The sequence below is a fragment of the Chionomys nivalis genome, chromosome 6 (genome assembly GCF_950005125.1).
Source record: "Chionomys nivalis chromosome 6, mChiNiv1.1, whole genome shotgun sequence".
Taxonomy (NCBI): Eukaryota; Metazoa; Chordata; class Mammalia; order Rodentia; family Cricetidae; genus Chionomys; species Chionomys nivalis.
This window is the reverse complement of record NC_080091.1, coordinates 72,559,946-72,577,109: the sequence shown is the minus strand read 5'-3', so window position 1 is coordinate 72,577,109 and position 17,164 is coordinate 72,559,946. Positions and strand designations below refer to the sequence as shown.

At 38.3% G+C, this 17,164-nt stretch overlaps 1 protein-coding gene across 3 annotated transcripts; it reads left to right on the top strand.

Annotated features, from left to right (window-relative positions):
* Positions 1 to 3,067: 3,067 nt before the first annotated feature.
* Positions 3,068 to 3,811, top strand: LOC130876522 (E3 ubiquitin-protein ligase RNF138-like). Of its 3 annotated transcripts, none has more exons than XM_057773110.1 (2): positions 3,068 to 3,177; positions 3,463 to 3,811. In XM_057773110.1, the coding sequence occupies exons 1-2, from the start codon at positions 3,068 to 3,070 to the stop codon at positions 3,809 to 3,811; spliced, it is 459 nt and encodes a 152-aa protein (XP_057629093.1). The 3 variants fall into 3 exon arrangements, with proteins under 3 accessions (XP_057629093.1, XP_057629092.1, XP_057629091.1); XM_057773109.1 differs by having other exon boundaries at positions 3,068 to 3,647; positions 3,735 to 3,811; XM_057773108.1 differs by having other exon boundaries at positions 3,068 to 3,811.
* Positions 3,812 to 17,164: the final 13,353 nt, after the last annotated feature.

Sequence of the window (17,164 nt, the reverse complement as noted above, 5' to 3'; positions counted from 1 at the left end):
GCTTCTTGTAAAATGGAGTCTCTAAGAGCAAGAGAAAATCTGAAAAACCATTGTTCTTTGCAATATGGAGTAACATCAGGGCAGGGTGGGGAGATCTGGATACCTTTCTCTTTCCTAACTCCACGCCTCCCAGCCCTTTTCCTCTTCCTCGTCCTCTCACTCTACTTCTCCACCCCCATCTCTTTCATCCTTTCTTTTGAGATAAGGTCTTACTCTGTAGTCCAAGCTGGCCTTGAACTCATGGCAGTCTTCCTGTTTCAGCCTATCAATTGATGGAATTAAAATAATGAATCACTATTTACATCATTAAAGATTCTTTCTGCTATAATATTCAGGGAATGATCTTGTTTTGGTTTTTGTTGTTGAGTTTTGGAGATGTATGTTTTATTATAATTATTTGCCATTAAGAGTACTTACTGTTCTTTTAGAGAATCTGGGTTCAGTTTCCAGGACCCAGGTAATTAACATTAACAACCATCTCTAACTTCATTTCCTGAAGGTCAGACAACATATTCTTGCTTTAAGAACCCCTGAACATGTATGGTACGAATAAACTTAAGTAGACACATACATTTGTACATTAAATACATATATAATGAGATAGATAGATAGATAGATAGATAGATAGATAGATAGATAGATAAACTCCCATGGTTTGCTGCTCAAGATAGCATTACTTTTTTAAGACTGGGAGAACACTAACGCTAGTGTCTATGTCTACTGGTCCTTTTCAAGTCTTTATACCAACTTTTGAGTCTTGATTCATGTTGACTAGTCATTCATTCCATTGCTTGTGGATTCAGTTCTGGAAATAGTAGTATGCTATTAAGATGAATGAAAGCTAAGCTCCCACAGAAAGGGTCAAATCTTTCCACATTAGCAGCAGTAAAGTAGCTGATGCTGGAAAGGAGAAGAGGGCTTTGAGGTATACATGAAAGACAAAAACTTTCAGATATTATAGAGGAATACATAGACAATGACAAGTGAAGGGATATGACAAATTGGTCTCCAGGAAGACTCGTTCCAAGTGTATAATTCTACATCAAAGTTCAGTGCACCCTGAAAGAGGTCCAGGGCAAGTCCTAGTGAGGCAACTGTACCCTGATGTGGGAGTCCGTTCTGTATGCTGGGAATACCACTGGTTAATAAAGAAGCCGCTTTGGGCCTATTGCAGGGCAGAATAGTACAAGATGGGAATTCCAAGCAGATAGATGAGGAGAGAGTAGGTGGAGTCGGAGAGAAACCATGGAGCCACCAGAGAAGACAAATGTAGGAGACAGATATCACTGTATGGAACCTTGCTGGTATGCCACAACCACTTGGCAATACACAGATTAAAAGAAATGGGATAATTTAAAAAATTAAGAGCTAGCTAGCAATGCGTAAATAGTATAGTTTCTGTGTGATTATTTTGGGTCTGGGTGACCAGGAACAGATGAGCAGCCTCTGCCAACAGATTGACACCCAATATTTGGCAATGTATATCCACATAAAGCCTAAAAAAGCTTAAAAATGGTAAAAGAGGGCTTTTAAACCCATATAAACGGGAGCAAGTGCAGCTCCTTGGTAGCCACATTTCCCCCACCCCCACCCATCATGGGCTATTTTCTGGCAGTGAGACACCAGTGTTCTTTTAAGATAGGTCTTCCTGATTCAGCAATAGAGGCAAAACAAAACAAAAACCATGCAATTTCTGTTAGGGAAGGCTTCCTGCTTCATGCTAGTTGCACGAACAACTCTGGCTCATTCCGGAGGCTGAGCACTTGAATGGGGTTTGTGGGGTTTGTGGTCCTGGGTACTTATATGCCTGCTTGTGGGGAAAGTAGCTGAGAACATACCCCGGCTCAGTGCCCCGATTCAATAGACTCAATTGGGTGATGGGATCTGGTCGGCTAGGAGTGCACAGGAAGAGAATTCCCACCACCATACACAGAGATATTTCCAGGCCCTGCAGTGTGTTGTATGGCAGATTTAGCTTTTACTCATATAAAAAGGGTTTATATGCTGCACGGAGCTTCCCAGTGTTGAGGTGGTGAGAACGGCTACTACCCAGCAGGCCCAGAGTCAGCAGTGATCTACTTTCGTCATATTGAAAGCCTGAGAAGGGCAGAGCTGCATCCAGGACCACTGCAATCAAGCTTCTTTACCATTTTAAAAGCACTCCTTGTCAGAAAATTATAACAGACATGCAATAAAGATAAAGTCAGATGCAAAAGACCTCTAATAGGTCACGGTGTTGGATAAATGTATGTATGTAGGCTTGAAAGAGAGAGAAGAAAAATACAGACAGTTATAAAAAGAAGTAAACGGTTTTAAAAAATAGACAGTTGCCTGATAACAGTGATCCTTAATTGGCCACACAGAAGAATTTCTTTGGGGAGACTTTATGCGGTGCTAGGGATTAAACCTAGCATTTTGTACATGTTGCAACAGAAACTTTAAGCTCTATTCGCAGAACTCTTCTTACTTTTTCCAGATGAGGGACCCCCTAAGTTTCTCCCTAAGTTGCCCAGTCTGGACTAGAACTCACGATCGTCCTACCTCGGCCTCTTTTACTGGTTCGGATTACAAGCCTGTGTCACCAGACTCACCTAGACTTAAAAAACAATCTTGGTAAATTAAATGTACCTGGTGCGGCTTACGTCACAACCAGCTGAAGGAGTGATGGGCTGGTTGCTAAGGAGGCCTTTGTAGTGTGGCTATCCACTCTGCAGTGACCACCAGCTAGGCAGGCAGCAGTTCAACCACAAGAAGGCTGCCGGCGGAGAGGGAAGGACCCCATTACCATAAGCTTCGGGTCTGGTGGGCTTTGAGGCTCATGACAACTGAGCGCCACCCTTCATTTGCTGGGTTTCCACTACTCTAAACACAGTCAACCGCGGGACAGAAACGGACTGAAATTGGACCGCATAGGGCTATCCCTCTACCGACCGGCAGCAGAGAGAGGCAGTTTGACCTGAAGCACCACTTGGAGGGTCAGAGGGAATCACGTTACAGGCTGCCACTGCCACCTCTGCAGCTGTGAGTTGACAGCAGCCATCACCTTGGGCCTCCACCCATCACCACCATGGCACAGGATGAGTCTGCCTCCACGCCTTACACCGAAGATGATTTCTACTGTCCAATCTGTCAAGAAGTTTTCAAGACGCCGGTTCGGGTTGCCGCCTGTCAGCACATTTTCTGCCGAAAATGCTTCCTAACTGCAATGAAGGAGAGCCGGATCCATTGCCCCCTGTGCCGTGGAAATGTGACTAGGCGAGAAAGAGCATGTCCAGAGAGGGCCCTAGACCTCGAGACAATCATGAGAAGTTTTCCTGGTAGTTGCCGATACTGTTCCCAACGTATTGAACTCTGTCGCATGAGACAACATTACAAAACTTGCAAAAAGTATCAAGATGAGTTTGGAGTTTCTTCAACTCCAACTCTTTCAAGCTTCCAACTGTCTCCAGACTCTGTGGGCAACAGCAACAGCGAGGCATCCACCTCTGAAAATGCCGAGGCTTATCTAGAAGACAATGCAATCCCATCTGATCAGCCTTTTTTTGATTGTCCTCTGTGCGAAGAAGCAAACATGACCCGACAGCGTTTGCTAGATCATTGTAACAGCAATCACGAATCTCATGTTGTTCCATCCATTTGCCCGATTTGTCTATCTCTTCCATGGGGCAACCCTACTCAGCTTACCAGAAATTTTGTTAGTCATCTAAACGAGAGACACCAATTCGATTATGGAGCTTTCATGAATCTTCAACTGGATGAGGAAACTCAGTACCAGATTGCAGTTGAGGAATCTCTACATGTCAACATCTAAAGATTCCCCTCAGCTCTACAATTGCTCCTAAGGGACAATTTACATGAAGCCATCATTTCAATAACTTGATGTGCTTTAAATAAAAGAAATCAGTCTAAAAAAAATGAAAAAAAATAAAACAAAGTCTTTAAAGAGACAGAGTACAGACAGTCGTAGATTAAAAGGGTAAAGAAAAATAAGCCATGTACAGTTGGAATATACACAGAGAGTCTGGGTTATGTATATTATTGTGCTTTATTTATTTATTTTTTTACTATAGAGAGCTATTTGATTCTGGGAACTGCTGAGCTAAACCAACACACACACACACATATATAAGATATATATTATAATATATTTAATAATATATATTATATATATATATTTTAAAGATATCTTGATTTCAAAATTTGGGTCTAAGAATATGTTGCTTCAGAAAAGAGGTTCTGTTTTTGTTTACACAGAAGATGAAAACCTATGAATTCCTTTCAGGCTAATGCCGTGTGATGGAACAAGGCCCCCCATGAGGTCTCCATGAGCCCTAGAAATGCTTTGTCCAATAAACAGCAGGAAGCATTTTGGAGAGAACTATGCTCAAATTCCCAAATATTGTTTAAAAGTGTTTAAATTTAAAGGAAGATATGCTATAGAGATGAATACTTTGCATTGATATGGATTTTGGTTTATTGATACAAATTTACAATCCATTTTGTTATATATATTGCCTATCTTGATTAAGGTATTGTGTTTATGTAGCTCATTTAAAAATGTGATCTATAATTAAAAATTATAGGTTAATAGTCATCTATGATAGTCAAGCTTTTTGTCTTTGTCAGTTAGGTTTTCTAGATGTACAGAGATATATTTCAGATGGATGGATACACTTCAATCCATTCAAAGACTTACCGAATATAGCATTTAAATGTTTTAAGATCTTAGGACTTTTTATGACAATGAGACATGTCTGCTTCTGGCAGCACCAATCTACTTCAAAATGATGATGGACATTGAAGAGGTTCCTTATGGAGTTTGTTAGTCATTTGGGCAAGAAACTGCTCTTGCTTGGACTGCTTGATGTTATGTTGTATGAACTAGATATAAAGAACCCACAGAAAATTGACTGCTGAACTTGACTAAGGGTGAGACCATCTTTCAGGGTTCCTGCTTCATGAAAGAGTCTGCCAGACATTCTGCAGGACACAGAAGAAAGCAACTGGTAGACTTTGCCATTACAAGGCAGAACAGATCTTCAGATTTCTTGCTTCATGGAAAAGTTTGCTAGATACTATGGGCCTGTAGGCTAAGAATGGATGCCCCAATGTTACAGAAGAACTTTGAATGACTGTCCAGGCAGCGAGATGTCTCTGTCATTTCTAGAGTTTTGGACTTCATTTACAATACACTTCCTGTTTACTTAGGAATATTATACCTTTCTGGAGTCTTTGATGGAGTTGAAGAATAGATAGTTTACTTTTCCTTAGTCATGATAAAAGATAAAGTATATATAAATATTGTATCTATAATTCTTGATCGATAATGGTTATGTTAAAGTTAAAACCTTCCTTCTTATTTAGATAGAAAAGGAGAGGTGATGTGGAATTTCTCTGTGTATGCTGTGAATACCATTGGTTAATAAAGAAGCTGTTTGGGGCCTATTGCAGCACAGAATAGGGCAAAGAGGAAATTCCAAGCAGATAAAAGAGAAGAGAGTAAGCAGAGTCATAGAGAAGCTGTAGAGCCTCTGGAGGAGACAGGTGCAGGAGACAAATGGCACCATATGAAACCTTACTGCTAGGCCACAACCACTTGGTGATACACAGATTAATAGAAATGGGTTGATTTAAGATGTAAGAGCTAGCAATATGCTTAAGCTATTTGCCAAACAGTATTGCAACTAATATAGCTTCTGTGTGATTATTTCAGATCTGGGCAACTGGAAACAAATGAGCAGCCTCTGCCAACAGGACTCAGAAAGTAAGAAGACACATGAGGATTTATATGGGGAACTGCAAACTAGGATGTTTGTTTTGGGTGATGCCACTATCTGGGTTACAACTAGGGAAAGATTTAGGTTCAAATTTTGGTTAAAAATGAGATTCTGAAGCTCTGTGTATTAAGTTGAACTGAAGATCAATGTCTTTCTGAGTGTTCTATGGGAGCAGGATAAATGATTCTTACTTTGTTGGCTTCATCAACATTTACAGACATGAGCTCTTCATCTTATTCTGGTTAATCATTGGAGAGAACAGAAGAATTTGATTTGTGAAGTATACGGGTGCTCATTTCATGATTGTGAGGTTTCTGGGGGTGGGGGTGGTATTACAGTTCCTGCTGCACTCTGTCTTTCCTTATTAAAGGGAGGGCATGACAGTGTGGGCCACTAATTATAAGTGTGTCCTTGAATATTCACCAAAGCTAAGCCTGGATTAGTGTTTGTAGTACAACAGCCAAATTCACTTAGAGGCCAGCAGGAACCTGATGGAAATGCCAGCTGTTGTAGATGAAAAATTAGTTTACCTGCAGGAATGTGCACAGCCCATCCAGATGTCTTGTGTGAACTTCTTGGCAATACTATTGGAGCTTCCAAGCCATAAACATACATTTTTTTTCAAAATCTCCTAAATTTAATGAAACTTAAAATTGCTTATCAAATAGTAACAATTCCATTATTTTTTCTCCTTTTTTTCCTGTTTAGTCCATTCATGGTACTGCTCACTGTGCTCTGTAGATCTGTCTGGACAAAACACATGTTCTTTGTTTCCTGTCTTTCTCACTGAATGAGATCTGAATGCCTCCAACTGAAATTACAACTTCTCTGCTTCTGTGGAAGTTCTAAACATGCAAGTTTATGGGTCGACTTCTTGTCATAATCTGAACTCTAAGAGTACTTTATCAATTTCCTTAACCACGCTGCCTGTAATTCGACTCAGTCGGGATTATGTTCTTTTCTGCCTGTGTTTGAGACAGGGTCATACAATGTTGCTTGGGCTTGTCTTCAACTGATGGCAATTCTCTTGCCTCAGCCTCCCATGTGTTGGGGTGATGTGCACACCTGACTGTAGTAGGAAGCTGCTTGCTCATTCCAGGCTGCCCTGACTTGAAATAATCACTCAGAAGCTGTATTAATTAAATCACTGCTTGGCCTGTTAGCTCTAGATTCTCATTGGCTAGCTCTTATGTCTTACTTTAACTCATTTTAATTATTGTATATTTTACCACTATGCTTGTGGCCTACCAGCAAGGTTCCAGCTCACTGCCTGCATCTTTCTCCTCTGGCGGCTCCATGGCATCTCTCCACTCTGCCTTTTCTTTCCTAGCATTTAGTTTAGTTTTCCCACCTTCCTCTGTTCTGCTCTGTGCAAGCCCAAGACAGTTTCTTTATTAACCAATGGTATTCACAGCATATAGAAGGGAATTCTACATTACCTGACATTTCTTCTCCAAAAAAATTAAAATTAATGCTGCTTTTAGCATATACATGTTAGATGCTATTTGCAATACATATTTAAGGCATTAGTACCATGTTCATTTAAATTGTATGAATTAAACTGTAGTGTAAACATGTCATAATGGTGGTACTTTTAAGAATACAGGTAATTAAGCTGGGCAGTGGTGGCGCACGCCTTTAATCCCAGCACTTGGGAGGCAGAGGCAGGCAGATCTCTGTGAGTTCGAGGCCAGCCTGGTCTACAAGAGCTAGTTCCAGGACAGGAACCAAAAGCTATGGAGAAACCCTGTCTCGAAAAATCAAAATAAAAAAAAAATACAGGTAATTATTACACAGACTGAGCAGGATATATGTAGGAAAATATAGGTTTATACATATATGTGTGTGCAACAATTAATGGAAAAAAAGGCCAAGCATTTGAAAGATAAGAAGCAAGGCTATATGGGAGGATTTGAAGGGAAGAAAGGGAAGGGGCAAATTATGTAATTTTATTATAATCTCAAAAGGATAAGGAAAAAGCACCCCTTTCAAAAATTCCTCTGTATCTAGTAGGGTAGTCACCAGGCCACCAAAACTACCATGAGCAACACTTTAATCAATAAAACTCTTAGACAATTGGCCAAAACAAGTCCAATTATAAAGGAATAAGGGAAAAAATTTATTTTCCTCAAATGATATGGCTTATAACTTGGTGATGGAGGAAGGTCATTGGTAAAAAATAAAGAAACTGCTTGGCCCTCATAGGTTAGAACATAGGTGGGTGGAGTAAACAGAACAGAATGCTGGGAGGAAAAGGAAGCGAGCTCAGACTCGATAGCTCGCCTCTCTGGGGCAGACGCGATGAAGCTCCGACCCAGGATGGACGTAGGCTAGAATCTTCCCAGTAAGCGCACCTTGGGGTGCTACACACATTATTAGAAATGGGCTAGTCCAGGTGCGAGAGTTGGCCGAGAAGAGGCTAGATATAATGGGCCAAGCAGTGTTTAAAAGAATACAGTTTGTGTGTCGTTATTTCGGGGCATAAGCTAAGCCAGGTGGCCGGGAGCTGGGTGGCAGGAACGCAGCCCCGCAGCTCCCACAACAACTTGGCATTAAGTTTATTCTCCCTCCCTCTCTTCCTCTCTCCCTCTTCATTCTTCCCCCCATCTCATGTGTGGTTTGTGCGTGTGTGTGTGTGTGTGTGTGTGTATGTGTGCATGTGCATATGTATGCATTATGGGGACTGGACTAGGATCCTACATATGCCAGATGCTGAATCACAGAGCTACATTATCAGCCATTTTTTTTAACTTTTATTTGTTCTTGCTTTGTTTTTTGAGACAGAATTTCATGTATCGCAGGATGAACACTACCCAAGTTCTGCTATTATAAATGAGAACCAATGGTCCTCCTTGCTATCAGCATTTAACTAAAGTAAAATAAAAAAAACCACGTAGTCATTTTGCTGTCACTAAATCCTAGTCTTTCTGATGGAGGAAGGTCATTGGTTAAATAATAAAGAAACTGCCTAGGCCCATTTGGTAGGCCAACCCTTAGGTGGGTGGAATAAACAGAACAGAATGCTGGGAGAAAGAAGCCAAGTCAGTGAGTCACCATGATTCTCCCACTCCAGACAGACGCAGGTTAAGATCTTTCCTGGTAAGCCAGCTCATGGTGCTACACAGAATATTAGAAATGGGTTAGATCAATATGTAAGAGCTAGCCAATAAGAGAATGGAACTAATGGGCCAGGCAGTGTTTAAAAGAATAAAATTTGTGTGTTGTTATTTCGGGTAAAGCCATGCGGGTGACCGGGTGCTGGGGACGCAGCCTTGCTGCTCATATTACTACATCTTTCCTGTCATGTTGTATAAATATTCTAAGTTTTCCGCTGACATCTGCCCCTCTTGTCGCCTTTGTATGTAGTGTCAGCCATTACTATCAACAAGGACTAACGCGTGTCCTGGTCGTCATGGCTTCTCACCTAAAGAAACGTTCTTAATCTAGTTTCCCTATTCTTGCCTTCATCATCACAGCTGCAACAGCTTAAAATGGTACATTTGATTTACATGATATATAAAAACATACACTTATGTAGATATTATATATAGTTACATAGGATATATATGTATATATATATGAATGATATCTAATTTTGTTAAAGTATAAATGTCTTAAGTCTTAAGCCTCTAGAGACTTGGATCACACCTTTTTTACTGGTCTCTTGCTCAAAATTTTCTCCATCCCCAAGAAGTTTTGTTCTGATTTGCTTACTGTTGACTTCAAGCTTAATTTCACAGTGGTAAAAGAACAGGCTTAGTATTATCTCAAGCTCTTCGTGTTGCTTTGGTTTGTTTTATAGCCTAGATTGTCATAAGCTTGGTAATGTTTCCTATCATTTGAGAACTTTATGTGCCACAAAGTTATTAGATCCAACACCCCTCTGTATCCGTAACCTTCAGCTTGTTACCAGAGCTGCTGATTATTTTCTATATGTTTACAACAGTTTTTATCTATTTGTTAATTAGATGCTGAGAGTAAAATGTTGGGATCTCCCACTGTGATTAAGGGCCTTAGTTTTGTCAGCACTATGACATGATTATGGCTGTCACACCCAGAGGTTCGTGTGCTAGGAAGTCTGTCCTCCGTTTGGCATTGTAGAAATTGTGCAGGTAGTTTAAAGGAGAAACCTTATGGGAGGTTCTTAGTACACTTAGAAACTGGTGGGCATGGGAAAAGTGGGAGGGAGAAGAGGAACAGGAGTAATGATGCAATTATATTTTAATGAAGTAAAAATCTTATACTGTCAATTCCTTCTGTGATTATTCTTCTTGATTGCCAACTGGAGATATTAAGTACACATCTCAATATGTATGAGAGTGTGCTTTCAGGGATAGCAGGGTGGGAATAGAGCTGTGTAGCAGTTTCTTCCAAATTGAAACATTACCTACTGAAGGGAGGAAGGCAGCTCATTAGGCTCTAGCCATAAGTGGGATCCACAAGTTTCTGCAAAATTGAAACTTGAAAGATTCACAAGCGCTATCCTCATGGTTTCTCAATCAGCAATCAGTTGCTGAGTAGAGGAGGATCTTCCACCAGACAACTCCCTGAGAGTCTTGCATGTAACTCTAGAGTGATTACCCAGACGAGCTGGACTTTACGGTGCTGCAACCCTTTGCATCTCTCACAGTCTTATAAATGACTGTCAACCACACCAGTGTAACTAACCCTAGCAAACCAATTGGTTCTCCAAACTGCAGTATGGCGGGATTATTACTTTGGTTGTTCCAGGTCATCTATCTGGAGGGAGTAGACATTTTTCTACGTGTCTACTCAGGAAATGCCATTCAAAAATAACCATGTTTAATATGGGAGGTGCCATCCCACACACTGGTGCCCAAATAAAATTTAAAGGGAAAAAAAGGAGAACATTTGCTAGAATGGACATTCTCTCCTTTGTTCCTGACATCATGAGCTAACAGGTTCTGCCATTCATTTTCTGTCAACTGGCCTGAAATCCCTAAGACCATAAACTAAAGTGTATCTTTCTCCAATCTTGGCTGTTCTGCTAGGGAGTTTGACCAAGAATAAGTCTAACAAACGTATCTCTACCTTAAACAAACAAACAAAAATTCCATAAAACACTGAGTACAATTTTTTTAAAAATTAAAAAAATTCTTCTGATAAATGTATGTCTTTATCAATATGAAACATTCCTCTTTATCTTTATATCTTACAGATGAAGGACTCCCTAATACTAACACAAAAACAACATGGTAGGTGCTTTACTTTAAAGTGATTTGTCTTTACATTTAAAGTGAGTCCCTTTTTAACGACATATACTTGAGCTTTGTTTTGTTACTCAATGTAACCACATTTTGTTTTCAATTGCATTGTTTATGTTTATATTCAATGCAAGTGTTGATGTATTTGGGTTAAATCATGATTTTGTTAAAATTCTTAGCTACTCCACTTATTCTATGTTCTTATTTGGTTTTGTGCAATGTAAAATTTTGATATTTTTCAAGCAGAAAAAAAAGTGCAAACAGCATGCTTTTGTAGAACTTTTTGCCAAGCTATATTTAATGCTTTGTGAAAGATTGTCACTATAATTCTAAATTTAAAGGAAAGACTATTGGACAATGCCTTTCATAGCTCAAATCAATGTATTAAAAATGAGTGAAGCAATCTGATTTTGTAGTGCTTTTATATTCATGGTCCAAGACATATATTATTGGGCTCACAGAAAAGTTCTAGCTTTATCATTTTAGATGGAAAATATAACACATTTTCAATATTTATTACTGTGGTTTTGTAGGGTTATTCAGTCTAGCAAAATTAAATGGCAATATAATATGTCAAATACCTTCCCCAAGAGCCAGAACAACAGCCTCACAATACTTCTCCAGAATGATCTCAACTGAAAATCAATATCTATGGTAATAATTTGGTATGCCAGAAAAAAGGAAAAACACTCTTCATTGCAAGCATCTTGTAAATAATCCAACTGAAGGTATTCCATTCTTAAAAAATGTTGAAACAAGTTGGGAAAATGTCATTTCATCTTACTAATCTAAGCAAAACTAAAAGATGTTATTCTTTTATTGGTAGATTTGAAAACACATGATAACACTTCAAATCAGAAATGTGCAGTTTTCAAATACATTACTTAAAATGAAGGAATAAAAGAGACATTGCCTGATTGCACTTCCTGTTTACTCAGGTAATATTATTTCCTTTCTCGGGTCTTTAATGGGGTTGAAGGCTAGATAGATAGTCTTAGAGTTCCACAATAGCCTGGAGTACAGTATAACAGAGGTTAATTTATTTGGGGATTAATTCACAGTAAGAGTCGCAGTCTGCAGTCCTCTGCATGCGCTGGGAACTGGAAATGAAACCAGCAGCAAAGAGGGACACACACGCTTTTTGTCTGCACCTATGGTACATGGAACCATGCCCAAAGTGGAATGGTATCTGAAAGTTTATTGGCTGAAGGAGTTTCCACAGCATCTCCTCCTTTAATCTAAATAAGAGAGTTCTAAGCTAATCCAAAACTATATACAATAAGAACAAATATCAAGAGTTATTCAGGGAAAAGATGAGGCAAAAACATATGTAAAATTTAGAAGAATGACCAGAATAAACAACATCAAACAAGAAACATATGCTAAATGTTTCAATACTTATCCTATCCTAAAGAGTCTAAACCTAATATTAGAAAAAGTTTGGCTAAGTCATGAGAGTAAAGTAACTATGACTATTTATCTAGTCTTCAACCCCATTAAAGACCTGAGAAGGGAAATAATATTACCTGAGTAAACAGGAAGTGCAATCAGGCAACTGCCAAAAAAATGCAAGAAATGACAGAGACAACATCTACCCGGGCAATCACTCAAAGTCTCATTTGCAGTTTTGGGGCAACCAACTTTGGTTAAGGCCTAGAGTATCTGACAGACTATTTTCAGAGGCAGGAAAATTTGAAAAACTGTCTTACCCTTTCTTGGGAAGATTTGACAGTTTTTTTTTTCTTGTATCCTGCTTGTTCAGTTTGGACACCATGCATTTTGTCAATAGTCGTGGCAGTTTGGCTAAGAAGAAAACAAGCACCAACTGGAGTGTCTTCAGTGTCCAACATTCTCTTAGAAATAGAACAGTGCTTCCAAGAGCAATAATGTCTCATATCATCAGAATCCTAAATTATTTAAATGCCATATTCTGCAGTTCTTTGAAGTGTTTGTAGATTGTCTATCTATGTAGAATATCTATGCAATCTCTATGCATCTAAAGAACCTAATTAGTCTAACTGTAAGTATGAAAAACATGGATTACTAGTGAACTGAAATTCTTAATACATATATAGTTTAAAGATTAAGGCTTCATATTAAAAATTAAAATCTTTAAACAAATGCACAGCATATGAGGACAATGACCTCAAAATTTAAACAATATAAATGTAAGTATCTTGACCAGAGGTAGAAATATATAGTACAATATGAAAAATATACCCTAAAATTGTATCCATATACGAGATATCTTAAACAGAGGTAGAAATATGCATGCATAAAATACGGCAAAGTAACTTTGCATAGGTGCACTAATATTGTAAACAGAAATAGGAGCATATTCAATATAACACATATAGTTTGAATTTGTATCAATATATAAGAATCTATACCAAGGTAATTTGTCTATAAATAATAACTCATAAGTAATAATCTACATATTTTCCCATCCCATCCATTCTCCCCCTCCCTTTTTTCCCTCTAAAGAGATCCCTGAGCCTACTTCAGGCAGAGTCAGGGAGATGCCTTGTAACTGTCAAAGGAGAAGGATGCTGGAACTTACTGGTAGGCCACAGCCTCATGGTAATACATAGATTAATAGAAATGGGTTAATATAAGATGGAAGAGTTAGTTAATAAGCCTAAGATGATAGGCCAAACAGTTGAATAAATGTACATAGGCTTAAGAGAGAGAGAAGAAAAAATACAGTCACAGATTAAAAGAGTAAATATAATAAAATAAATATTAAAAGTAATAGAGCAATAAAAAGCTACATAAAGATGGAAAATACACAGAGAATCTGTATTATGTATATTATTGTGTTTTCTTTGAATTTCTTGACTGAAGAGAGATATTTGATTCTGGGGACTGCTAAGCTAAACCAATATATATATATTAAAGGTATCTTGACTTCAAAATTAGAGTCTAAGGATATGTTGCTTTGGAAAGGAGGTTCTGCTTTTGTTTCCACAGAAGATGAGAACCTATGGATTTCTTCCAGGCTAATGTGATTTGATTGAATAAGACTCCCTCAATGGTCTCTGTAAACCCTAAAAATAATTACCCCACAAACAACAGCAAGCAGCTTGGAGAAAACTATGCTCAAATTACCAAATATTTTTAAAAAATGTTTGTTTACATTTAAAGGGTGGTATGCTATAAAGATGAATACTTTGCATTGGTATGGACTTTGGTCTACTGATACAAATTTAAGGTCAATTTTGTTAAACAGTGTATATGTATTTCTGCTCTTGTTTAAGATATTGTGTTTTTGCAATGCATTTAAAAATGTAATGAATTGTTAATAAATACAGACTAATAATCATCTGTAGTAACCAAGCTTTTAATTATGTTTTTTAGGTTTTCTAGATATTCAGAGATATATTTCAGTTAGATAGGCAATCTTCATCACCTGAAAGACCTACAGAATATAACATTTAAAATATTTTAAGAACTTAGACTTTTCTTGACAGTGAGATATGTCTGCTTCTGGCAGCACCAGTCTACTACAAGAGAAAGATGGGCATCAAAGAGACTCCTTATAGAGTTTGTCAGTCATTTAGGCAAGAAACTGATCTGGACATGGATTGGACATGAAGAACCTGTAGAAAAGTGACTGTTGAACTTTCCAAAAGACAGAAAGATCCTTCAGGGTTCCTCCTTCATAGAAGAAAACATCAGAGATTCTTCAGGATTGACAAGCTGCCAATATAGGTGAAACAGCCTTTCACATTTCCTGCTTCATAAAAATGTCTGCCAGATACTATGGGCCTGTAGGCTGAAAATGGATACCCCAATGTTCCCAACGTTACAGAAGAACTTTGGGTGACTGTCAAGGCAGGAAAATGTCTCTGTCAATTCTAGAGTTTTGGAGTTGCTTCAATGTACTTTCTGTTTACTTAGGTAATATTATATCTTTCTGGAGTCTTTGATAGAGTTGAAGACTATATTGTTATAGTTTTCCTTAGTTATGGAAAAAGGTAGATTAGGTATAAAACTTTAGAATCACAAAGAAATATTGTAACTATAATTCTTGCTTGATAACTATTTTGTGTATGTAATTTTATTATGTTAAAGTTAAAACCTTCCTTGTTAGTTAGACAGAAGAGGAGAGATGATGTGGAATTCCTCTCTGTATGCTGTGAATATGTTTCATTACCATTGGTTAGTAAAGAAACTTTTTTGGCCAATGGCAGGGCAGAATATAGCCAGGCTGGAGGAGATATCATAGGCGGAGTCAGGGAGACACCATGCAGCTTCTAAAGGAGAAGGAAGCTGGGACCTACTGGTAGGCCACAATCTCAATGCATTGATAGGAGAAATGGGTTAATTTAAGATATAAGAGTTAATTAATAAGAAGCCTGAGCTAATAGGACAAACAGTGTTGTAATTAATTAGTTTCTGTGTGGTTATTTGGGTCTGGGAGGCTGGGAATGAAAGAGCAGTCTCTGCCTACAGGCATCTGCATTCATAGGAAAGAATGAAAGTACTGGAAGTTGTATGCCCAAAAATCAATAGATGGGAATTCAAATTAAATGATGACATGGTTAGGCTACATAACTTGCCACTCACCTGCTCTGAGATTTAGTTACAGAGATTTGTGAGTGATTGTAGAAGCAATGGTTCTTAATTGAGATTTAGCAGAGGGAAACAAAGATTCTATGCTTTTGGTTATGAGTTCCCCAGCCCAGGGCTCCTGACTGTGTGGTGGGCAATGATTCCCATTAAAAGGCTATCAATACCTCCATGTTGTGCTAGTGGGCACTGCTTCCCTGTAGGTCATTATTATAGCTCAAAAGATTTTCACTGGGTAAAACTGTTGCTAACCTTTCCATCCCATCACCCTGCATAGAATTTCTGGTACTATATATTAGCCATTACGGAGGAGGATTTATTTCATTTCCACCTTGACTATCTGTGTCTTGTGGCCAGCGTGTAGAGTGTCTCTAGCAGTAGGGTCTAGAACTTGATGAGAAAACTTTATTGCTGAATTAAAATCTTTTAATGGACACACAATTTTAAGGGCAAACTTATCTTGAGAACTAAGTTCATTCTTAAATGAGGGATCAAAACAACAGAATAAAACCTTTAAAATTAATTTTACATTCATTTTGGTGGTTGTGGGTGTATGTTTATGTGTGTGAGCTCATGTCACTGTGTGTATGTAGAGAACAAAAGGCAACATGCGGGATTATTCATTTCTCTATTTCCACTATGTGGAATGAAATTCGGGTCTCTTCAGGAGTGATAGCAAGCACCTTTACTTGCCATTCATTTCTCTGGTCCCCAGAATAAAAATCTTAAAGCAGATTATGGATGCATACACCTGTAATCTCAGCACCCAAGTAGATGAAGCAGGAGAATTGCTGTTAGTACCCTCTCTGAAAAAAAAATGTGTAAAAAGTTTAAAACCGGGATTCAAAGCCTCATTTTTTTTTTAATTATAGAGACTGGGGGAAGTTGGGTCTTCCATCACAGCTTCAACCTCCCCCTTTAATGGATGTGGTACAAGGGTAAGGATTCTATGGTTACATTTGACTTTGAAGTTGTAAGATATCAGTGGATATGACATACACAAGATCAATATGGATTTTTTTCCTTCCCCAAATCAAATTGTGTAGTTGCTTTAGTATCTGTGAAGTCAGCCACATGTTTCCTTTTGTTTAAATTCTGTGGATCCATTCCTTGCATAAAGAGATGTTAGATATTTAGAACTTGAGTCCTGGGAGAATAAAGAAAGCACCCACTGTTGGAAATCTCCGTCATGACAGGAAACTATTATGTAAATGATTGACAGATGTTCAACAGCTGTCAACAGACACTGAACACTGGTGGTCAGACTCTCACGAGAAGTGCTTTTTAAACTAAGTTTTAAAGATAGTATTTTATGGATACATAGAACAGAAGGATATCTCTGGGACAAATGATACATGAGGCTATATGGATAACTGAAAGATTTGGCAGAGTCTGAATATTGTCACTAAGGAAAAAAAACTATTCTCATTTTTTTCTGTTATTAAACAAATAAAAGTGATGTCCAGTTTCATGCTCTTCGTGCATCCTATTTATCAGACATTGAACTTATGTATTGTTTCCAGTAAATAAGATTTTCCAGCACTGAATTTTTAGGGTAAGGAAAGTCCCAACCCTTCTTTTATGCCCTTA